Below are 24744 nucleotides of genomic sequence, written 5' to 3' on the forward strand. Positions count from 1 at the left end.
ATTGCATATTGTTTGCTTAGTTTGTCATTTTAATTATTGTGTCACCATAGTGCTCTGATTTCGTATCTCAGATTATTTGGGATTATATGTCAAGTTGTTTGCATATGTATTGCAGATTGATTGCCTAGGTTGGCATTTTAACTATGTTATCATTATAGTGCACCCCTACATGTCCATAATTAACCGTGAATTCTACAAAATTTTACAAGACAACTAAACTATCCTAAACAACAATGAGATAGATTGCAATATTCTACTCCTCATAATCATATCATATTAAAATTGAAACGTTTTTCTTTTTGAGTTGTCCCCTTAAAATTGAAATATTTTTTAAAATGGAAATAAAATCATATCAATTCCTTTATTATCTCCTAATTAACTCACAAAACAATAATACATAAAATTTTTAAAAAAATAAATATTTCATTTATAATGAGCTGAAAGGAGTATTTCAGTTTGAAAAATATGGTTCATGTATTTCTAATATCAATTACATGCTAAATAAGAAAAATAATGCTATTGTTGTTACAACTTTTAGAGAATGATTATAGTATTCATATTACAGATTGTAGCGGATTACTAAAATGATTTAATCGCCTAATATTTCAGTGTCCAAAAGTTGAATGTTTTTTTGAGTATTATGACACACTTAGCTTAAAATTGGTGATTAAATAAAGGATAAGCAAATAAATTTCGATGGTAAAATTACGAAATTACCATTGATATGATGTTGTATCAACAGCTTCGTCTCCATATATACACCAACCGCACTGCATATACCCTCTCCTCTCTCTCAAACTCGTCTCTTTCTCTCTTGACGAAGAAAACACTCTCAAATACTATTTCTAATCAAATTACATATACGTCTGCATACGTGCAAATTGTGCATACATTGTTTCGCGCGAAGCTGGGAATAACTGTCTTCTGCTTCTTCATACGCCCAATGTAAAATAATTCTCCAACTTTTGCAATGCTGATTTTCTGAATTGTTGCCTTTCGTATGATTCAAGTAACGTGTCTGAAGCTTTGTGAATTTTTTTGGGTTACTTTGCAGGAATTACTTGATGATAAGATAATTTGGCGGTGATCACCGTAGAGGTATGGAATGAGGCTGGTCAATTTACGTTAATTGTCGAATGGCGGTGCTTAATGGATCCAATTATCGACGTTTCTTCATCTAATTAAGTTTAGTAGTTTCATAATTACTTATCCGCAGGGTTTGTTGGATCGCAAAATTCTTTCCAATTTTTACAATTAGCGGATTGGGATGAAGAGGTCTAGAGATGATGTGTTCTTGACTTCTCAAATCAAGCAGCCCGCCTTTTCTCCTGGCACCGAGCAGTACGATTTTTTTGGAAATTTTGTTTTGTTTGTTTGTCAGAATTTGATGCTTTATCTTTATTTTGGTAATTATTGCTGCAAAGAACTTATCTTTATGCTATTTAGAATTGCTCATCATGTATTCTGCTGCCATTCTCTCCCAAATTTCACTACTTTTGGTTGCTTTCATGTTTTCGTTTTAGGTCATCTATAGCTGGAGAGATAAGAACCAGGTCATTGTGTTTCTTCATTCTTTCGTCTGTTGATATGATAGTAGTTCATAAAGAAAATTGAAAATACAATTGATTATTCTGATCAACCGTTTGTCTATCACAATTTAGAATCACAAGTTTATAGTAAAATCTATCAACATATAGACGGATCGCCTAGCCTATAGCGAAAATGAGGATTCAATGAAATTTGATTTTGTTGCCCTAATTGGCTGATTAGGAATTAAAGATGTTGGAAGATCCATATGTTTTAAAGTATACTTAAAGATGAATATTTTACTTATTTATGTGCCTTTTGTGATGAGAAATTTGTATTACGGGGCAATGGAGGTTGCCTTTTTAGTCTTTTTCAGCATTAGGGATTAAAGATAGTCATGTCCTATTACTTATCTGAAATTTGCATGTTGTTGGGGGGATGAAGATCTGGGCACGTCCAATTGTCAACTGCAAGCAGCGCCCAGGGGCTGACAACAACAGATGCCTTTTCATATCTCAAATACATAAAGGAGGTTTTTCAAGACAACAAGGATAAATATGGAGAATTTATTGATGTCATGAAAGACTTTAGATCTCAAAGGTGGTAGCCCATTTTTCACTCTTTTTATTTATCACAATAATAAACTTGCAGTTCCCTGTTAAAAAGTTTGCGCATTCTCCGCGTGGATTTTGCAGAATTGATACATCCGATGTCATATTGAGAGTGAAAGAGTTATTCAAAGGTAACCGGGACCTCATTTTGGGTTTCAATACCTTTTTGCCTAAGGGATATGAGATCACCCTCCCACCAGAGGATGAACCATATCTTAAAAACAAGCCTATAGACTTTGACGAAGCAATCAGTTTTGTTACCAAAATCAAGGTATGGCCACTAAAGAACAATATCCCCTTTCCCCCTGATCTCAATTCTTCATCGCATGCCATGTCCACCATTGGACTGACTTTAAAATAATTGCAGACTAGATTCCGAGGTAAAGATCATGTGTACAAAGCTTTCCTTGGGACTTTGAATATGTGCAGAAAGGAAGATAAGTCTTTGACAGAGGTTTATCAAGAGGTAGGCTAATGTTATTTCACATTCTTGAGTATTTGTTTCAGTACTACGAACGAACAAATTTTAGTGTTAGGGTAATGTTTTTTTTGTAGGTTTCAGATCTTTTTCAGGGCCACGATGACCTTCTTGTCGATTTTACTCTTTTCCTACCTGATACTTCAAGTGTGCCCTCTGTTCACAATGCACAGTCTGGTAGGAACCACAACCTACTTGGAGACGATAGAGGCTCTCTGATGACCATAACAAGGCCTGCACGTGTTGAAAAGGTAGTTTGATTTGAGTCCATTTGATGTTATTATTCTTAATGGTAATTTTGCTATGCTTCTGCTACTTGTTTCAGAAGCCTGCAGTTTGTGATGGGCTTGTCAATCATTATGACCTTGAACAGTTCGAAAAGGACAAGGAAAAGGGAGAAGACGGACAAAAAAATGAGTGGGAACATGATGAGAGCTTAGGTCACAGAAGAAAATCTTCTCGCCGAGATGATTGTGCCATTAACCAGTTTCACCGAGGTAGGAAAGATGCTGTGAGCATTATCTGCAAACTCAGAAACAACTGTATGTGATAATTTATGTCACGAAGATAGTCATGAGTCTAGTATTAAATGGTTATAACGAACTCATTCATACTTCCACATTCATTTATCATAACCATCATTAATCAATGTTTTCAAATTCCTATATTCTATTTTTTTCTTGCATTGATGGTAAAAATATCATATTTTGTCCAATTTCCTGTTAGAACCCTATTAGGAGTATTTTCTAATAAGTTTTATATCAAAAATGAACTTTCTATTCTGGGATCTCCTGCAAAATCTGATATATACAGACGCTAGCTTAAATGATTAGCTACTTGGCTAATTTTAGCTTGGATTTTTCGCAGGGATGCTGGAAATGGAGTCAGAATTCCGTGATAAAGTGAAAGATCGATTACGTGATACTGATATTGCCGAGAAATTTTTAGACTGCATTCGTTCCTTTAAAAGCAAGATTGCCACTGCAGCTCAGTTCCGGATACTGGTAATCTTTCTTCTCTTAGCCACCTTTCTTTAGCTCCCTTAGCATCTTGATATCCCTACTTTCTAATACTCTGGTGCTGCTTGTGAACTATGACAATGTAACAGTATCTTATGATGATTAAATAATAACATCAGTCTTAGAACACTATACTGTTTTGTACTCTTGGTAGATGTCAGTAACATAGTTAACTCCACAACAACAACTGCCCATATCTCTAGTTGCTAAATACTGCTGAGCAAAGTGAATTGGACTCACTTTTTTATGTTATACTCCATATCTATTTACCTCCTGCACAGACTAATTTGGATGGGCTATTTTTATGTCAGGTGAGTAGCTTGCTTGGAACAGATACATATGTTACAGAGGCATGTGACAATTTTGTAACTTACGTTGAGAGTAATGGTAATCATTTATTATGCTTGCTTGCCTATAGTAATTTCACTTTTCTCTTGCTATTGGTTGTGGTCAAGTAGTGAAGTTAACCGTACTACATCTTATTGTTTGTCATACTTGTAAGTTTGCTTTTTTAAAAACTATATTAAGTTATATGGGATAAAATATTCCGAAAGGAATGTAAATGTGTTTGAGAATAATATGTAGAAAACTAACAACTTTGTCTGATTTCAGCTTCAGGAAGCTTGCAGAACTCTAAACAAGTTTTTAGATTTTTAAAGCACGAAAGAGATGGAGATGATCATGACTGGGAAGACCTAGAGAAAAGAAAAGATTATGAAATTAGAGAAAGGGATAGATGCGATAGAGGTCTTGCCTCAAACACTAAAGATGTCATGGGACATAAGCTACCTTCTTATGCAAGTAAAGAGAAGTTTATGTCCAAACCCATTCAAGATCTCGATCTCTCTAACTGTGAGAGCTGCACTCCTAGTTATAAACCTCTTCCAGAAAATGTAGGTTACTGAATTTACTTCATATTTGAGTATCCTATGTATTTTACTAATCCATTGACACTTCAATAAGGCAGTTTCCAGTTCCAACAGCAAGCTGGAGAACAAAGATTGGTGATGAAGTACTGAATGATCGTTGGGTATCCGTCACTTCAGGAAGTGAAGATTACTCATTCAAACATATGCAGAAAAATCAGTATGAAGAAATCTTATCCCGGTGTGAGGATGATAGGTAAAATGCCTCGAAACTCTGTCAGTGGTTCGTTGCTTGCTGAATGTACATCCATCTGTCTTATGTCTGATGGTTCGACCTTCTCCGGTATTAGTTGGTCAGTTGAGCCTCAAATTTATTCACCCTAATTATATTTTCCATGTGGAATGTCTATAGGCAGTGAGAACAGTTGAATGCTATTTGAAGCTTCTCTATCCTTTCCCTTTTTATTCAAGAAGGAGATTGAGTTGATGATTTATGATGTCTGGACACTTGGTGATCTTATTGTGTTTCCAGGTTTGAACTCGACATGTTATTGGATTCGGTAAATGCAACAGCCAAGCGTGTTGAAGAGCTCTTAGACAATATGAATGCTCATACAAATAAAATGGAAAGTTCAGTTTGTATTGAAAATCGCCTGTCAGGTATAGTATGTTTCTAGTGATTTCGTCATAGTATATATACTGGTTGAAATATTTAATGGTTTTACCCTCCGTTTTCCCTTCCAGCAATTCACCTGCGATGTATTGAACGTTTATACGGTGACCATGGGCTAGATGTGATGGATGTATTAAAGAAAAATGCACCTCTATCCCTGCCAGTTATTTTAACCCGGTTGAAGCAGAAACAAGAAGAATGGGCAAGGTGTCATGCTGATTTTAACAAAGTTTGGGCTGAAATTTGTTCTAAGAACTACCATAAGTCACTTGATTACAGGAGCTTCTACTTCAAACAGCAGGATACAAAGAACTTGACCGCCAAAGGTACTAGGATAATGTTATTTGACTTGGTACCTTTTTAAATCATGATAAGGCCATGTTTCTCTGCATTGTAGTATTTTTATTGAAGGATTGGTAATCATATAATCACAAGGAACAAATTTAGGTACAAGAGATCACACATAATAAAGATTGTTGTCTATGTGTAGCCTAGAAAAAGCATCTGTTTTTGTTTTCTCTTGCAATGTGTGTGCACAAGAAATTTTTAGACTGGCTTGCTACGAACATTTGCTCCTTATAAATGTGATTCGTGACATGTGGGAGTGTGGGTGGCTCTAGTTTGTGAGGGGATGTAGATTGGCTCAATGGAGAAAAATATACAATTGAAAAATAAAAAATGTGCTCTCTGCAAACCTGGCTAAATGTGTGACAAGGGATCCATGAAACTTTCTGAAAATTGTGTCAAGTTTACAAATGCAACGTCTGCTAGATGCAAGCTCTTTCCACACAAAATTTAGGGATGGCCTTCTTTGGTCCTTCTTGTTTGGGAAATTTTGAAGTATGTCTGCTCTGGCATCCTTTGTGCATATTGTTTGTGGCTTCTTCTGCTTGAGTCTTATATGTAAGTGCTGGAGTTTCTTCTTGGTCACTTGATACTTTGTCCAGGTGTACTTTCTAGCTGCCCTATGTTCTTACTGGAGTTTAATGGTTCATTGTTGGCAGAAGATTTGGTTTATATTAATGTTGTCTGGTCCTATATGACGATATATATTGCAAAGTGCCAGTCCCAACTGCACAAATTTATCATTATTTCCCCCTTTTGACCTTTGATATTTATTATTTCACCGGTTTCGAGTGCATTTACGCACTATAAAATTTGTCGTCTTCAGAGTGGTTGTAAATTAAGTTCCACCTTTGGTCTTCGTTTTCATCGTCTTTCTTTTCCGCCTCTTCACCACCGCCCGTTATCTATCGCGCTTGCACTTCCCTTTTTTTTCTCGCCTGAATTTTCCCGTGGGTTCACTTCTCATCCATTCCTCCATATATATGGCCATGCGGAACGCACTTGCCATTGATTTCTCAGAGTCAGGTATCTATGGTATTTACTTATTCCCAATTTCATTCCATATTGGCTTTCTATGATTTTAATAATTGAATTCACAGAAACGTAATGTTTTACCATTTTCATAAATATAGTTCCTTTTTTGAGTTATCAGAAGTATACACAGTCCAACTGTGCTCCTGAGTTGCAATATTTATGAAAGAGAAATCAAACAAAGAAAACTGGCTGTGCTCCTCCAGAGTTGCAGTTTCTTCACTTGTCTTCATATTTGATGAAACACATTTTTTCTGTGTTATTGATATATATGCTGTAATATGGCTGTAACTTGTTTGTGGCGTTACAAGTTTCTAGCTATCGCTTCCATGTCATGTGCGGTTTAGGTAGATTTTGCGGAGTAATCATTTTAATCAGAATTTTTCATGACTTGACATGTAACCACTGAAATTGAAATGAAAAGGACAGCTGCATAAATGATGCCTATTAACCTTCTTTTCTGTCAGAAAGTTTTCTATGAATTTAATTTTAGATTCATGGAGTTAACTAGATATGAAATCTAGTTCCATTGTCATAAATATACTTGATACAACATTCAGATTCAAAGAGTATGTTTAAAAAGTTGTAGATATTTCTCCGTTTAAATGAAGAATTCTAACTTTTGGTTGCATATTGCTGCACCTGAGTAACATCATTTTCATTTTGTTGGTAAAAGGATCATATGATATGTGGACACTGAGAAACTTGTTTAAATCTCTCTGGCATAGCTAATCAGTCATTCTCTGCACGCTGTATATTATCTTTTTACTTGGGTAATTTTGTCCGCCTTGATGCTTTTTTATGTACGGTATAATTGTTTGTTTGGTATGAAGTGACATTATTGGTTTCTTATATGGTTTCTTTTATCATTTAATAATCAAGTAAAATATCTATATATATGGAAGGTCAATGTTATCTCATGTTAACTCTCGGCCAATTGAAGCGCCACATTAGTTCTAGAGCTATCTTCTGAATCATCTTATTTCAAGCATGAATAATTAATTATCCACTTATTGTTCTAAATAGTTATATTTATATATCCTCTCACTAATTTGGCAATTGATAATAGGTTTTTTCTTTCTGACAATGTATTTTTTTGTTCTCTCTTCTATTCAGCATTGTTAGCCGATATCAAAGAGATGAGCGAAAAGAATCAGAATGAAGACGAAATGGTCCTCTCTATTGCTGCTGCATATACACAGCCCACTAAACCTGATATGGAGTTCGATTATCCTGATCTGGATATCCAAGATGATATACGTCAGCTTGTGAAATATTCTTGCAAAGAAGTTTGTACACCTGAACAATATGACAAAGTCATGAAGATCTGGACAGCCTTCATTGAGCCATTGCTTTGTGTTCCTTCCCGTCCTCCCAGTGCAGAGGACGAAAAATATGTTGTTAAGGCTAACAATCATACAAAGCAAAACTTGAACCAAATTGGTCCCAAGAATAGAAGTAATGCCGATGAGGTTGCTTACTGCGAACCTGCAGAAATATCAAAAGGTGGATACGAAATTCAACCAGAGAATTCCTTTTGCAGCGGGGTGCTAGACACACACAATACCAATGGGGATATTAGTGATGATTTTCATGGTGCATATAATGTTGCCAGTAAGAGTGGTATATTATGCAATGCATCTCCAGTTGCTCTGCGAGAAAATGATATGAATGAAACATTGAAGGGTGAGTTCTATCATTTATAATATTGACAATATGCCATATATAGCCCCCCTTACAATTCTACAGTCAGAATTATGTACATCTATTAATTTGTTTGATGTGTTGCTCATTTATCAAAAGCCGGCCATGCAAATGCAGATCGTGGGGTGGCAGTGTCGCCTAGTCGAGAAATCCAGGTAAATTGAACTTTTGGTGTATAATTTTCTTGTTGAATTTTACTGTCTTACATCTTCTATCCAATTGAACATTTTCTTTACAGTTTAACATATATGCTTAAGTTAGGTTTCTGGTTTTCTGAGCTCACAGATGCGCATTTGAGTGAGGTGGCTAGTAAATGTGAATTAATGAGCTAGTGCATGTGTACATGCTGATGCCTCGTACTATTTAATTGTTGGCTATTGAGGAGTTTGTGATATTTTCCTATCAAAATATATTGCTTCAACAACTCCATTCAGTGCTGTCTTATAGATGTCAAAAAAACATTTGAGGCCTATACATGCTGTAGTTTAACTTTCTTGAATATACGTCTCTACGTGGATCATTATATGATATAAATATTATTTTTCTGATATATCTTCTGATTCCTGCAGATTGATGCCATCACAAAACTCACTTCATGTTCAACTGCGATGGGTGCGGAAGAGGTCAAGGTTCAGAAACATCATGAAGAAAATGAAAGTAGCAGTAAAGGTGAACGAGAAGAGGGCGAATTATCTCCCAATGGAATTTTAGAGGAGAACGTGTTTGCCAACACCAAAGTGGAGCAGACTCTCTGCAAAGGTGATCCTAATGCTATGGAAATGGGAGGAGCGGTAGAAATGTGTATCGAGGAAGCTGGAGAAGAAACTGATGCTAATGCTGATAATGAAGGCGAGGAAAGTACTCGGGTCTCATCAAAAAGTGAAAATGCTTCTGAAAATGGCGATGATTCAAGAAGTGAGTCTGCAAATGGAGAAGAGTCCTCTCCTGAAGAACCTGATAATGATGCAGACCATGATAAGAAGGCTGAGAGTGAAGGCATGGAGGCAAACTGCATGGCAGATGTCAATGATGCTGGAGGAGCAATACCCATGCCTGATAATCTTTTACAGGCAAAGCCTCTCAGAGTGTACATCCCTAGTGCATTAAAATGCAAAGAGAAGAATTCTCATGTCTTCTATGGAAATGATTCGCTCTATTTGTTTTTCAGGCTTCATCAGGTAAAGAGTATATGTGGTTGTAGTGCAGTCATCAAATTTCATCCTCTTAACTCACTCTCCATGCCTTCACAGATATTGTATGAAAGAATGCAGACTGCCAAGTTGCATTCTTCATCTCCTGACGATAAATGGAGGGTTTCAAATGATGCGAATTTGGAGGATTCGTTTGCTAGGTAGTTTACCTTGATCTTCTAGTTGCACTCCTTTTCTCTGGATGAAGCTCATATGAACATTAATAGTAAACTCAACATATTTTGTAACAGATTTAAGAATGCGCTACACAGTTTGCTAAGTGGTTCCTCTGATAACGCAAAGTTTGAGGATGACTGTCGAGCTCTTGTTGGTTCTCAATCCTACATCCTTTTTACATTGGACAAGCTGATACATAAACTTGTCAAACAGGTTAGTGCCATTAAATTTTTCCCCATTCCGCTAAATTTCTTAATTGAGTTTGCAGCTTCTGACCAAGATATCGGTCCCTGTAATTTCTGCAGCTACAATTCATTGCAACTGAGGAGACAGAAAATAAACTCCTCCATCTCTATTTCTATGAAAAATCAAGAAGTCCCGAATCATTTTCCGATGCAGTGTACTATAGAAATGCCCAATTTCTTTTTCCAGATGATAACTTGTACCGAATGGAGTTTGTAAGTTCCTCCTCCTAATCACTCTTTGTTTCACCACTGAAAAGTTAGTGAAAATCATCTTGTTCAAATATATATTGACGATGAAGCCCTTTTTGAACTACTACAGTTGCCTGGCTCAATGCGTTTGACTATACAGTTGATGAAAAATGAGCTCGATAAACTTGACCCACCAGCCAACTCTATAGACCCCAAATCCGTGTCTTACTTGAACGATGAACTCCTGGCCATTGCTGAAAGTAACAAAAATCCCGGGGTATTCTTGAAGAGGTGTGGTTGTTGATTTTCTAAGCCATTCCTTCCAAAAATATTAATCCTGGCTAAACTTGCAGGAACAAAAAGCTATACTCAAGCGGAGACGAATATTGTGATACGTGCAAAGCCATGGAAGGACTTATATTTCATAATGGTGTAGAGATGAAGGTGAACTGTAGCTCATTGAAGGTGATTTTCCATTCCTTGTGCTGCACATACATTAGTATACCTATTCCTCTCTTGTACTGACTCCTTTATTTGGCTGGTTTGTAGGTCTCGTATGTTTTAGACACAGAAGATTTCTTGTATCGGCCGAAGAAGAGGAGGAAGACTCTGTATGGACGGACATGAGTTGGCAACATGGAAGATCTCTTGTATCGGCCAAAGAAAGAGGAGGAAGGCAGTGTATGGAAATGAGCAGTTTCCAACGCAAGGCGAAATGATGCAAGTTGATGCTTAGAAGTAGTCAGTCACCATTCACCAACAAGTGGGCTAAACTTCCCTGTAAGTGTAGCAGAATGCAGTGAGACTGAGCTCTTCAATTAATAAAGGTGAATTGATGAAAACTCGAGTTATTTAAAATAAAGAATATTTATCCTTTCGGTTTTGTCTACTCTTTCCAATTGTCATCTGCATTCTCTGAGGCTTCTGTGTTTACTACTTTTAATGAAGTCAATAAACTGTTTTTACTTCACTACATTTGTATATAGGTATTACGCCTATTATTTTTGTGAATATGGTTGCTTAATATTGTTATATTTAGTCTTCCAAATCTATTGGATTTCACTATTGTGCTTCAGAATCCTCTCATAAGAAAAGGCTCGAGAGGAAAATAGTAATGCTCTAAATATGTTTAGCGTCGGCTTTATAGCGACATATTTCAATCAGTGCTACTTTGCTTAGATGGTGACTGGAGTTAGATTTTTCCATTTGTGACCCATTATTTTGATATTTGAATAACATAGGCCGACTGTCTTTTATGTTTCTCCGAGTAGAATTGAAGAATTAATACGATCAATTGAGATTTTTTAGCCTAATTGAGAATTGAGATGCATTATCAGCCATTTATTTTTAATAAATGAGTGATCCAGAATTTGCCATATAGAAAATATTTTTAGATTAATTAATTATGAAAGGGTAGAATGGTAATTTCATGGTACATTTTATTCAATAAATATTTTTTTTTGTCAACTACATATACAATTCATGTTAACTACACACATATAATGTCAACTATGTGTACAATCCATATCAACTACATATATAATTCATGTCAACTACATACATAATGTCAACTACATATGCAATTCATGTCAATTATACACATATAATGTCAACTATAAGTTGTTGACATTTGATGTGCAGGCTATTGACATTTAATGTGCAGGCTATTGACGATAATACCCCCGAGTTGACGTAATCTACTTGCAGTTGACATTTCGAAAATGTTGTGGATGAGTGACTGAAAATGTATCTCAATTCTCAAGTAAGCTAAAAAATCTCAACCTAATAGGACCCCTGGTACTAATATATATTAGAGTAAATGGTCGCTAAAACTATGAATTTAGGGTATACCAGTGTAAGTAGAGAAATTTCGGAATATGGGTTTAAATTCGCTGACCTTTCGAGATAAGGGATTCAATTCGCTTACCTTTCGAAATATGGGTCCGAGACATGCGAATTTTTCGGGATAAGGGTTTTACACCTTTTTATATTTATTCTCTTCATTTTTCTTATTATTTCCCTTCCAATAATTATAGATTTACTAAACTATCATTTAACCCATCTCTAAAAAATTTCATTTTATCTCCCTCCAAACGATTTGCGCACTACGCCTCCGCCTCCACCTCCACCCTCCACTTCGCCACCGGAGGGTAACTGATGCATAAACAAATCCTAGCAACAGTTGTTCAAAAGTGAACGAGAGAGATAATTAGTCATCTGCTTGCCAGACCTGGAGGAAGTAGCGACCATCTGTCCAAAGAGCTGCTTTATCTTTTGTGACAACAGCAGTGGCTGCACTACCAGTAAAACCTGATATGTATGCTCTCCTTGTATAACACTCAGCAATAAATTCACTATGAAATTGGACACGACGCTAGTAAGATGTTGAAACTCCAACCACAATGTTTAATGAAAATTCACTCTGAAATTGGACAAGACGCTAGTATATTGTGGGGAACAGTGCTTAGGGAGCTTGGCACATTCCGGATCGTGCCAAGCTCCCTAAGGTGTGGAGGTGGCGGCGAAGTGGAGGGTGGAGGTGGAGGTGGAGGCGGAGGCAGAGGCGGAGTGCGCAAATCGTTTGGAGGGAGGTAAAATGAAATTTTTGAGAGATAAGTTAAAGGATAGTTTAGTAAATCTATAATTATTGGAAGGGAAATAATAAGAAAAATGAAGGGAATAAATATAAAAAGGTGTAAAACCCTTATTCCGAAAAATTCGCATGTCTCGGACCCATATTTCGAAAAGTAAGCTAATTGAATCCCTTATCTCGAAAGGTCAGCGAATTTAAACCCATATTCCGAAATTTCTCGTGTAATTTAACCTATGTGGCCCCTTTAAAATCCTACATGGAAATGCCGGAATATTAAACAAAACGATATGGTAACACATTATCGATATTGTTCACAAAATGGCTGGAATCAAAATTCGGGTTATTGTTCACCATCTTTACCAAATCACTCATCTATTCTAGTAGTATTATATATTGGATTTCGGGAATTTCAGGATCGGGTACCCGAAAATTTCGGATCGAATATCTGCGGGTACCCAATTTGACATGCCTTGCTTTACTAAATTAAACAAAAAATCACAAATACGTTAAGGGTTCAATTAGCAATTTACATTTCATTATAAATGAGTTTGATTAAGGGTAAGGGCGACTACATATCTTTAACTTAATAATTACAAATAATTTTAGTTGAATTAAATAGTACTATAAACTGTTACTTCTAGACGCTTCTTGCAATTGCAAATTCTACAAAAAATACTCTCAAGAAACGAATATAGTATGTATTGTTTGTAAACCAACCATTAGTATTAGTTTCATTGCAAAATCTCAATCTCTAACAAAAATCTGCACTCAGAATTTGCGTTATTATGCTCAATAAAAAACAATAGAAGAGTTTATCTTGCGTCCATTGTGTAATGACACATGAACTGAATACTTGAGCAGTAAAATTTCATTTTAAACAAGAGTGTGGAGAAAATTAAAACCTAATCACACATTGATTTAAACCATGGCAATGAAAAGCAAAGCATAACCTAACTACCAAGTTTAGCTACTTCACTCTCTAACACACAATTCACAGTTTCAACCACTAGTTTGCAAGCTTCATCGCCATCAGATCTATCTGCTTCACTAAATTCATTGCTATTAATATCATCATCTTTATCACTCATCTTGATCCTTTCTTCTACACAAAATCCCTCTGTAGTTTCTACTGCTTCAGCTTCCAATCCACCATCAACAAGTACACCTTCCTCATCATTTCTCCCACACAGATTCTCATCATTCTCCCCTATTGAATGTGTGTTCTCGCCATTGAACTCTGTCTCATTTTCAGACACATTCTCAACAACCTCCTCACCAGCGTCGTCTCCTCGCCCCACCTGCCTTTCTAGCAACATCAGCCTCCTTCTCAGATCACCCATCTCCCCCTCCATCAAGAAGAGCCTCTCCTTGAGATTCAAATTCTCCTCCTCCAGCTGTGCAATGTGACTATCTTGATCATCGACCCGATTTTCTAAAATATTGTGATGCTCCATCCCACCAACAGCATTGCCACTATTTGGATCATAGAGCATCTCAAACCTACTCAAGTCATGGTCTAGCCTCCTCTCTACCTCAACATGCTCTTCCATGTCGCTCTCACTCGACCCGCCTCCATCTTCCTCCTCTTCTCCATTCCCGAGAGATCTCAGCCTTATCAACCCCTTCATCGAGCCATAGCCATCCACGCCCCACTCCTCCTTCGCCATGTTCCCCAAAACTTCGGTGGAAGGGGACAAGATTGGGGTCGGCAAAACAGACGGAGTAGCCGGGAATGGAGAAACCACTGGTGCTATCCCACCGCTTTTCTTTGCTCTAATCAGAAAGGAAGTGGTGTTTCTAGGTGCAAATGGGGCGGACCTGCCACCATTACCAGCCATGTTCATAACCATATTCTTGTTCGACTTCTTTTTTGTGAAAGTTTTCCGCGTCTTAAGCCAATTCTGATGTTGCAGCTCATTCAATGTGGGAGGGTTATAATTCCTAAAATTCGAACTCCCAATTCCACCGGAGCTTGCTAACGACTGCTGCTCCATCCTCCATTTATCAATCGGTTTATTTACCCGTTTCCCCTTCCAATTGCGCCGATGACCTAACGACTTGCTGAAGGCCGGAGGGGGAGGTTTCATGACGTCGGAGCTCATATTGGGGTTTGGAAACTGCTGCGGCTGCCCCCACATCCCGTAGCTCCGATTCATCGGAACAATTGGCGGCTGAAAATTAAACGAATCAGTTTGTTTCCAAATGACTGGAATGAATGTGTAGGGTTTATTAAACTTGAATTCGGTTACCTGCGGCATATTCAACATATTCCGATTCATATTCATCAGCTGCTGCTGGTTCATCATTCCTGCTTGGTCATTCATTTCAATCGATCGATTCAACTTTTTTTATCAAAAAATTGATCGTAGAAATCGGGTAATAGACCAGAAACTATAATTTCGATCGAGTTAATATATGATATATTTGTCACTAACACATGTAAAATTCCAGATTCTTTCCAAGGTCGAGGAACCCCAAGAAATATAAAACTAGAAAAATAACAGAGGTTGGGAATCAGAAATAGCAGGATCCGGGAATACAGCTTCGAGATTTTTCGGAAAAAAAAAGACTGTATTCGTGAAAATAGAAATTCAACACTAAAATGCTGAGAAGGTTTGTCGATTAAACGGATTACATACAAGAAATCTCTCGCGAGAATTCAAGCTTTACGTTTCTAAAATTTGGGAATTTGGGAACTTTTATGAAAGAATATTAGGAGATGCCCGCAGTTTTTATAGCGGTTCACCAAGGCAATCAACGGTTGAAGATCTGTTTGGTAGAGAACGGCTGAGATTAAAGACGCGTGTCGAATTTGACTGGCTGTCAGAGGAGAATGAGTTGGTTCCGGTTTCCCTCCCAAAATTCCCAACTTAATTAATTTTTATTAACGTGCAAAATATAGTTAATTAATGGGAGGAATTTCATTTTGAGATTTAACTTTTTTTCTAATAAAGCTAATAGTCATAAACAAAAATTACTCTTTAGAAAGAATATATATGCAGAATACAAATAGAAAATTATTTTTGTTTCTGAAACAAATGTAAAAATTGAATTTTGAAGGGCTAAACTATGTCCAACTTCTTTCCTCTCCCGCGTTTATGTCACACTAAGTACAAATAATTGCTCCCTCCCTCGAAGCATTTGGATCGGCACGAGAATTAATATATAGTTAGTCTAGTAAGAAAGAAAGGGATAATGGTAGTTAAAATATTGTCACTAGATAGTAGATTCATATTATTATTAGGCAGTGTTTGGTTTCCTAGATAAAATAATACCAAGATATAGTATATGATTGAGTTATGAGATTATTTTAGTCATATTAGCTATGACTAATTATCCATTATTATCCATCTAGGATTGAGTTATCTCATGAACCAAACACACTATATATTTAATCTCGGGATACAATCTTGCAAACCGAATACCCCTAATGTATAATGGTGGATCCTATTTGGTAGTATTATATAAGTTGTAATATGAGTAATGAATTGAAGAAAACTTTTTATAAATGGATTAGAGTTATTTTTATGGGACGAAAAGTAAAAAGAAAGTGTTCCTATTTTTATGGGATGAATGGAGTATTATTTTCGGATGATTTCATTAATTTTGTCTTGCGTTGATTTCATTATTTCTGTCAAAATTATAGTACTACATTTATTATGCACTGGTGTGGTGCCTGGCATTTTTTTCGTTTGAGCATGAAGGAAAAAGAATAAGGCTAATTTTTTTTAGAGTAATTGCATTTCCCACCAAGAAAAGAATAAGATAACAATAGGAAGAAGAAGAATCATAATAAGATTACAAGTTTCTACAGCTTGATATATAGTAGTATAAAGAATGATGAGTTTCTCTTTTTTTTCCTTTTTATTCTTTGGGTTTGGGAAGCAAAGAATGATGATAAACTAATAGCAGAGAACTGGGCAACTCTGTCATCATCCTACCAATTCACTAATGGGGGGACGGTCCATGACGCTCGAAGCTTTCACCGCGTTGCTTTTGAGCCGTGGATCAACATCAGGCAATTTAGGCACCTGCAACCAACCAACAGGTTAATGACAAGATTTGTTGTTACTCTAGTTAGCAAGAAACTCCAATGGAAAGAGAGCCCCACCTGTGCTAATAGATCAATGGTTCGTCGTAAAAGGCGTGCTAGATCTCCTTCGTCCATGGCACACTCCATCATAATCTCTCTCCATGTTAGACCAGAAGCCCAGGCTTCAACCATGCCTGCGAATTGGCTATCCAGGCAGCAAGGAATCTACAAACCCACCATTTCACTTCAGCATTACCAACCAACCATTACTGTATACATTATTGCCTTCACTCAAACAAGACTAGTTACCTTCACTCCATGCTTTTCCTGGAGATCCAAAAGAGAGCTCTTCAGTTCATCCAAAAAGGCGATCACATTCATAACAGTGGATGAGGCTTCATAAATATAGCTGCACAAACCGGAAATGAAGGTTGGCGAAGTTTTTCTTTCATTTTCTCAATGTTGCATACAGTTATAAGTAATGGACTGCAACCCTTAGCATGTAGTACCTTGAGCAAATGTAACTCTAAACATACCTATTATTTTTCCATGGCCGAACTTTGATTCCTTCAGACACTAAACCTCCACAAACCGCAGCAAGCTGTGCGGGTTTCAAATCAACAAGGACTTTATTTCGAAGAACCATTGCTAACCAGAGTTCATTCTCCCCACGAATTGCAGCAGCAGTTTCACCCAGGGGAAATATAAAGTGAGAGTTGATATCCAATGCCCTGACTTCATGTATGACATTGCTAATCTGGAAGACATAAATGATTTAAAGGATTTTCTACTCATAACACATAGTCAAGCTTAAAAGAATTATTTTGCAGCATTATTATTCAGGAAGAAAAATATCTTGAGGCTGGCATGTGCATTAGTGACTTTGTATTACCTGAAGAAATTCCTTCCAGCCAGATGGTTCTATCTGCTCTATTCTAGTAGATAAACGAAGTGATCTTGCCTTCAATCTCCGTATCTTCTCTTCGTTAAATTTGGCTGTATCTAGAATCTTCTTATATTCTCTGAAGCCTTCTGTTTGTGCTATCTTTTTCTTCAGACACGAAACTTTGTTTCGTTGGTCCTTGTAGCATTGGACAGCATTTTTGTATTCTTCAGAGAACTTCAAAACCTAAGGCCATAACGGAGAAAACCAGCTGTCAACTGTGAACTATTGAGGAACTGAAACTATAAGATAGATCAAAATAGAAGCCATCGCTTATGCCTCATGCAAATTACTGTATAACTCTCAAATACAGTGTTGAGATTAGCTCACTGTAAACTATCTTGCTTTCTGCGCTCATACGATGGCCTTATGGTCTTAACAACTATGCAAGTATACATTGATAAGCACCAAACCCCGACACTAAAGTATTACTATCTTGCTAAAAAAACTAGGTGGGCAATGGCATTGTTGCTTTATATAGATGCGTAATTCATCTCTTGTATATATGAATTGTTCATGCAGAGATCATAATTTGATATTTACTTCGGTAAATAAATAATGAAAAAAGATCAGTAATATTAATTTCATTGGGTTTTTATCGAACATCATAAGCTTCCTAACCCACTGTATACTATTCTGATACACCATGGCAAAAATAAATTCATTATGATGCTGCAAAATCAACAACGACTATAGCTTTTAAGCAACCATTTTTGCCAAAATTTTTAGAACGCATTCAATATCACAAGTTTATTTGGATTGCTGGATGTTACTAATAAACAACAATGTATGCATCTTATTAATTAATTATTTAATTACCTCATCATCATCAGAGAGACTACTCAAGACTGGCACATTTAAACTCCACGACCACATCTCAAGAGATCCTTCCATGCACCATAGACCACCAAATTCTGAGTCTGCGACCTTTTGCCACTGCATATCTCCTTTATCAAGCAGACTCGTCATTATTTCATGAGGTAAAGCATCATCTAGAGCCAAGGAAACGTTGGGAAATCCAGTTTTATAGATGGTTCTTATCCATTTCTCAGTGAAAAGGTACCAAGAGTTATCCGAACCAAGTGCTACATAGTACGATGGTTCAGCAGCATGTCCAGACTCAGCATCACTTGAATTACTTCCATTCGTTAGCGCAAAAGAATCAGATTCGTGAACCTGTAATCCGGGATAAAATGCATTAAAGAGATCTCAACGAAGGGAGTATTCTACTTTATCATACTCTTCTTCTTTAACAAATGGAGTTCTATGCATTAATAAATTAAACAATGGAGTCTTACACCTTTAAGAAATAGGTGTTCTTCATTACAAAAATATATTAGCATACACATCGATTTGGTAGTGTATGATATATTCATCAGTTATAGCAACCTTTCGAAGGCAAAGCATCAACAAGGAAGAAAGATCTGTGAGGGATTGCTAAAATATGGCAGGATGCCATGAACCACCATGTACAAGCAAGAATGACACAGAATGCGACTATTGTTCAAATCAGTCAAATGACATAGGTTGCAGGCAAAAGACAAAAGTGGACATCTCCAAAGCTTTATAATGATTTTAGTGATAAACTCAAGAAGATTTCCATTAGAAAAAAGGGAGAAAAATTTTAAGCGAGTCAGGCTCACCATATTTTTCAGTTTTATAGTATTCAAAGAATCAACCTTCCCCAAATAAACAGCAGGGATTTGATGTAGAACACCGTCTGCATCTGTATGCTGGAGACACATAAAAGGTAGGTGCTCATTTCCAAGCTCCTCGAGTAGGGGCTTGAAAGAATAAATTCTCTCCCATTCCACTGTTTTCCGAAGTTCAGATCGAATACGTTTCTCTACCTGAGGAGAAAAGACAATTATGATTGTTCTTACAATACGCAGAATGTCGTGTTACAATATGTGTAACAATAGGATTCTTTGATCAAGGAAGAACAGTGAGCAATGATAGATACCCTCAATTCTTCCTGAAGATCGGCAATTTCTTTGTAAGATGTATGTGACAGCAATTTTCGACTCTTCTTATCTATAGCTTCATCAGTAATTTCTGACGCCAGCATCTGTATCTCAGTCTGTATCCTAGCGAGCTCCTCCTTTGCAGCAAGCATGACATTGCTCCCCACATAATTTCCGAAACTTTGTTCAACCAACTTCCTTGCTTCTTCCAATGTCCGACCAGATTGTGAGGTATTCAAGTTATCTGATTCAGCCGAGCTACGTGTAAATTTTGCCCCCTGCAACGGATGATGGATCTGTATAAGATGGACATCACTATACTGATGAGTGTTTTGTTAAGAGCATACCGCAAGTAGATTAAGCACCATCCCATATGAAGCTGTAAACTGTGAAACAAGAGGTTCTAGTCCAGAAAAGAGAACTTTGCAGCATTCTTCAGCTCCTTCATATGGGGTTTGAAGAAGAACGACATGACCCTTTTCATCAATGCCTCTACGGCCAGCACGTCCTGCCATTTGTAGCAGCTCATTGGAACTTAAAAATGTGCGACCACTGTCAATCCTTTTGGTCAGAGATGAAACAACAGCAGTTCTTGCAGGCATGTTTATTCCAGCAGCAAGAGTCTCTGTGGCAAAAACAACCTTCACAAGCCCCTTTTGGAAAAGCTCCTCAATGAATGATTTCCAAAGGGGAAGGCAACCAGCATGATGAGCAGCAACGCCACGAAGAAGTCCTTTTGCAGAAGATTCCCTCACAGCATCAGGATATTTAACACGAAACTTTTTAAGTGCAAGCTCTACTTCGGTTATCTCACAATCATCCAACAGATTGCAGTCTTCAAGATATTGAACAGCAGCATCACAACCTTTTCTGCTAAAGATGAACCAGACAGCTGGAAGCATATCTCTTGCTTTAAGATGCCATAATGTATCTATAACTTGAGGAACCTGTATTCTACCAGAATGAGAAAATGATCTCTGATCCAGATATAGGTTTTCATTGAGGATCAACTAATGATAGTTCATACCTGCGATCGGCGTATAGAGTTCATGTCATGCTTCGTAAGTGGAGGCACATCAAACTGATATTTCTTTGATTTCCTTCTTCTAGGATTCTCATCCTTGTATACATTATCTCTTGAAGAATCAAGCTGTAACTGGTTGAGGGACAGCTTCCTGTACTAATTGAAATAGATTGCAGATAATTATGAGTGCCATAACTGTTAACACTAGTTTCAGCCACAAATTAAGAGCAAGCAATTATAGGAAAACTGTCCAACTGTATAGGATCCATCCCTTCAGCATTGATGTATGTTGAACTGATAATCCATATATAATAAAAATCAAAGACGAGCTACTTTGGCACATCTCTCTTCTTAGCATGAAGAGAGAAGATCAGAAAATATCCAAGGGCTACTTTCTCACGACTTGCACCACAAAGCTAGCCCAGACAGTCTTTCAAAGCTAGGGGCCAAATAATCACTACTAAAGTTTTCATGTAATTCACTATGCATCGAGTTAATGTCCAGATAACCAAGTCGGTTCAGAGAGATGAAACGTCCCCAAATGTGAAATCAACCCAAAAAAAATGAACCTGACTAGAAATACAAAATCCAGACCCTAGCAATATCTACCACAAGAAATCACCTGTTCATGCTAGTTCCTTTTTTATCAAGAAGTGGTAACAATGCTGTCTTTGTTGAGAAGTGCCAAGTCAATGGAACCGGACGCTTGGATGATGTTACCAACTCAGTTTTTCCATGAATCTTTAATGCACAACAGAAGAACAAATCATTAGATATGAATACTATATAATGAAACGGGTGCAAGTTTAAAAAATAATGGATGTCAATTTGTTGACTGAATAATTCTCTAGACGACTAATTGCAAATAAGTAATGAAATAGAATATATACTAAAAAATACTCAGATATGGGACTCTTTTTTGCAGTAGAAATGTAGCTCATTTACTACACTCAAAAAACAACACGGTCTTACCTTCTACAAAAAATGCCCTCCAACTCCCTAAACCAAACTTAATAAGAAAAACAAAAACTGAAAATGAGTTCAAACGTGATAAATAAAAAAAAGCTGCAGCTTAATTTTAAATAAGTCACCAAAACCAGGATGAACTATGATGATGTACAATGATAGTTTATCACACGGCCTTTAATCGAAGATAAAGATTTAAAGCAGACATCCTTACAGGATATTAAGAATCCTAACCTACAGAATACTATGTAATTCTGAAAAAGAACTTTTACATATACTAGCTGCACAAGAACTGCATGACAATTCAAGAGAAGATGCAGTACCTGACCAATCCAACCTGCCAACTCATCCGGATTCGCAACAGTGGCAGAAAGACATATTAATTGCACTTGTTTGGGGCAGTAAATCACCTATATAAGCAACAATTAGCAATTATTTAAATTCTGGCTTTCTGTATGATATAAAATGACTCACAATCTCCTCCCAAACTGTACCCCGGGATATGTCGCTCAAGTAATGCACTTCATCCAACACAATCACATCCACATCAGAAAGCATACTTTCAGAAGAATCTGTTCCAACACTGAATCACAAATATATCCACAAGCATGAGAAAAATAAACCATCTCAGTCACATAGACGTAAAACAGATAAGAAAATATAACCCTGGAAGAGACATCAGCCAATGTAATAGCATTGAATTCAAAGAGTAAAATGCAGAAACTATTCAAATATAAAATTATGAGCCAGACAAACCACTTTATGATAAACATTTATTCATCCAAAGTCAACAAAGAAGCTATGCTGATCAGTATCACCAACATAAAAGGAAAAGGTTTGCATAAGACAAACATTCAACTTTCATAGCATGTTTCCTACTGAACAGTATTGAAAGAAAGTTAAGAAACATCACATTAAAATAATCACCTCCGATATAGCATGTTGCGCAAAATCTCTGTGGTCATTATCAAAATTTGAGCATCTTTATTGACAGCAGAATCTCCAGTGAGGAGTCCAACATTAGTATCACCAAATGCCTCACTGTGAAACCGCGTACAACAGTCCAACATTAGTGATCCCCAAAATTTTATCAATTACAACTAACAACACCCGCATTCTTACCGAAAGTCACGAAACTTCTGATTTGACAAGGCTTTCAAAGGAGTAGTGTAAAACAATCTCTTTCCTCGGGAAAAAGTAGCAACTGCAGCAGCTTCAGCAATCAATGTTTTTCCACTACTAGTTGGTGCCGAAACTACAACTGAAGAACCTTTCAGGAATGCTTGAATGGACAATCGCTGCAAAAAGACATAAATTGAACTTCACAATTACAACTGCTGGTGCATATAATGCACCAAAATTCTTAACAAAAGTACAACCACAGGCATCTGCAGCATTTATGAAAACTAAGTAAATATCCTGCTTTCAATCGTGTTTCAATTAATTAACGCATGACAAATGTACAGCATGAAATGATTGTTGAAACCTAGCAGTAACAGAAACAGAACATTGCTGTATTTATTTGCAGGAACTCTGGAAAATCATTTGGGAAAATATCAGTAGACCTAGGAATGGAAGGGAAGGGAAAACCTGGAACTTGTCAATTCTGAAGTCGTAAACAGAGGCCAGCTCCTCGACATCAATGATGTCCTCACCAAACTCCCTCACCTCATTCCTAATCCTCTCCACTCTCTGCCACTTGAACTCCTCATATCTCGGAAGGCCGTCGGTCGCCTCCGTAACCTCGTCGTCATCTTCATCTTCGTATTGTTCGCTGTCTCCCCCTATTTCACCAGCAACGACGTCGTACTCCTCTGCAGCCACGTCGTCCTCTTCTTCGTCGTCGTCGGATTCCACTTCAATATCATCGTCGGAGAGTTGAGGAGACGAACCGACGGGGAATACGAAATTCGGGAATTTGTGAGTAGCTGCGAAACGCGAGTAGCTGTTGGAATTGAGAAATTGCGGGTACTGGAAGTGGAGGCGGAGATAAGGCCTGAAGAGAGGCAATGGAGAGAGTCCCTTGGTAGTAGTTGATGTGAATAGATATGGAGAAGATGAGGGAGAGAGAAAGGAGTGAATGGAGGATGCTTTCATGGCGGGAGAGAATTTCAGAAGCGCGACACCCTTTTCTCCTGTCGAAGGAGATAATTTCCGTGGTGGCCAATTTCGATTTTATGAATTTTATTTTCATTTAGTCGCCAATATGCAAATTATCCGTTTAAATAAATTTGTAAAATTACTCCACTTCGTAGTCTATTCTCAACTGGTTGGAATTTGCGACACTCAACCAAACTACTCTTGCCAAATAAAAGCGAGTGGTCTTGATCATAGAAAATACTATTCACTTCTTTCCCGATTATATGTTCTATTTTGATCAACACAAATTTTAAGTAGTAGTATAAAAAATCTGAGTTGAAAAAATTAGTACAATGTAGTACATATTTTTATATACTCAGGGCATCCACAATGGGACGGATGTCCCGGCGGACATCCCGACGGACTTTCCAAAAACACCCCATGTCACGTCATTATCCGAGCTTTGACCTTATTCGAGTTGCAGCTATTCAAATTATTCATTTTGTGATCTCGTCCCCCTCTATTCTTCTCTCCCTTCATTTTTTCTGCATGAGTCATCCTTCCTATGAAATTTGATTCCTTTGTCTTCCTCACTTGATTTATGGTTCTTGTTGTTGAGGATTCAAAAGAAACCGATCGTTTAGAGATATACAGTTTTTTGTATGAGTTCATTGATATATTTTTGTGTCCGTTGATTGGAGCTTACGTGTGACGATTACTCGGTGGCCATGTGATTGAGTTAGAAGTTGTGGTGGTTTTGTGAAACACTTTTTTCTTGTCACACTCTATTACATGAGATATTCGGTAAATGATAATGGTCATGCTAGATTTGTATTTATATCGTGTCTAAACCTTTCGTATATATATATATGGGATGCTTTATATTGCTAACTATTTAAGTTGTTAATTCTGCTAACTTATCAATGCAGTGTATTAAAAATATAACACTGTGACATTAAAATGTCTAACACATAATATCAACACAATATATTGAAGTTCAACAAAATTATGTGTTAACATTTTTAATACACTGCATTGATGAGTTAACAGAGTTAGCAACTTAAATAGTTAGCTATTGATTACACC

At 37.0% G+C, this 24744-nt stretch overlaps 3 protein-coding genes across 5 annotated transcripts; 1 reads left to right on the forward strand and 2 right to left on the reverse strand.

The window, feature by feature from the left end:
* Window positions 1-786: 786 nt before the first annotated feature.
* LOC121798161 (paired amphipathic helix protein Sin3-like 5) lies at window positions 787-11088 on the forward strand. Of its 3 annotated transcripts, none has more exons than XR_006050026.1 (23): window positions 787-945; window positions 1055-1098; window positions 1217-1341; window positions 1972-2127; window positions 2223-2409; window positions 2506-2604; window positions 2694-2867; window positions 2942-3113; window positions 3484-3620; window positions 3947-4022; window positions 4248-4528; window positions 4603-4757; window positions 5034-5161; window positions 5246-5500; window positions 7668-8237; window positions 8355-8410; window positions 8825-9433; window positions 9506-9606; window positions 9697-9835; window positions 9928-10080; window positions 10187-10333; window positions 10410-10521; window positions 10606-11088. XR_006050026.1 is itself a non-coding variant. In XM_042197024.1 (23 exons), the coding sequence occupies exons 3-23, from the start codon at window positions 1268-1270 to the stop codon at window positions 10681-10683; spliced, it is 3873 nt and encodes a 1290-aa protein (XP_042052958.1). In that variant the 5' UTR covers window positions 787-945; window positions 1055-1098; window positions 1217-1267; the 3' UTR covers window positions 10684-11088. The 3 variants fall into 3 exon arrangements, 2 of the variants coding, with proteins under 2 accessions (XP_042052958.1, XP_042052959.1); XM_042197024.1 differs by having other exon boundaries at window positions 10187-10347; XM_042197025.1 differs by having other exon boundaries at window positions 8373-8410; window positions 10187-10347.
* Window positions 11089-13460: 2372 nt separating this feature from the next.
* On the reverse strand, window positions 13461-15335 carry LOC121801461. Its single transcript, XM_042200955.1, has 2 exons — window positions 14899-15335; window positions 13461-14820 (listed from the first exon to the last, which is right to left on the reverse strand). The coding sequence occupies exons 1-2, from the start codon at window positions 14971-14973 to the stop codon at window positions 13600-13602; spliced, it is 1296 nt and encodes a 431-aa protein (XP_042056889.1). The 5' UTR covers window positions 14974-15335; the 3' UTR covers window positions 13461-13599.
* Window positions 15336-16362: 1027 nt separating this feature from the next.
* LOC121798162 (DExH-box ATP-dependent RNA helicase DExH15 chloroplastic-like) lies at window positions 16363-23752 on the reverse strand. The gene is made up of 16 exons (XM_042197026.1): window positions 23170-23752; window positions 22702-22877; window positions 22507-22620; window positions 22054-22162; window positions 21903-21989; window positions 21236-21354; window positions 20617-20764; window positions 19937-20536; window positions 19589-19867; window positions 19269-19475; window positions 18445-18801; window positions 17575-17811; window positions 17219-17439; window positions 16992-17091; window positions 16761-16907; window positions 16363-16680 (listed from the first exon to the last, which is right to left on the reverse strand). Exons 1-16 carry the CDS (start codon window positions 23674-23676, stop codon window positions 16582-16584), a joined length of 3507 nt encoding a protein of 1168 aa, XP_042052960.1. The 5' UTR covers window positions 23677-23752; the 3' UTR covers window positions 16363-16581.
* Between the last annotated feature and the right edge of the window lie 992 nt (window positions 23753-24744).

The sequence above is a fragment of the Salvia splendens genome, chromosome 4, assembly GCF_004379255.2.
Source record: "Salvia splendens isolate huo1 chromosome 4, SspV2, whole genome shotgun sequence".
NCBI lineage: Eukaryota > Viridiplantae > Streptophyta > Magnoliopsida > Lamiales > Lamiaceae > Salvia > Salvia splendens.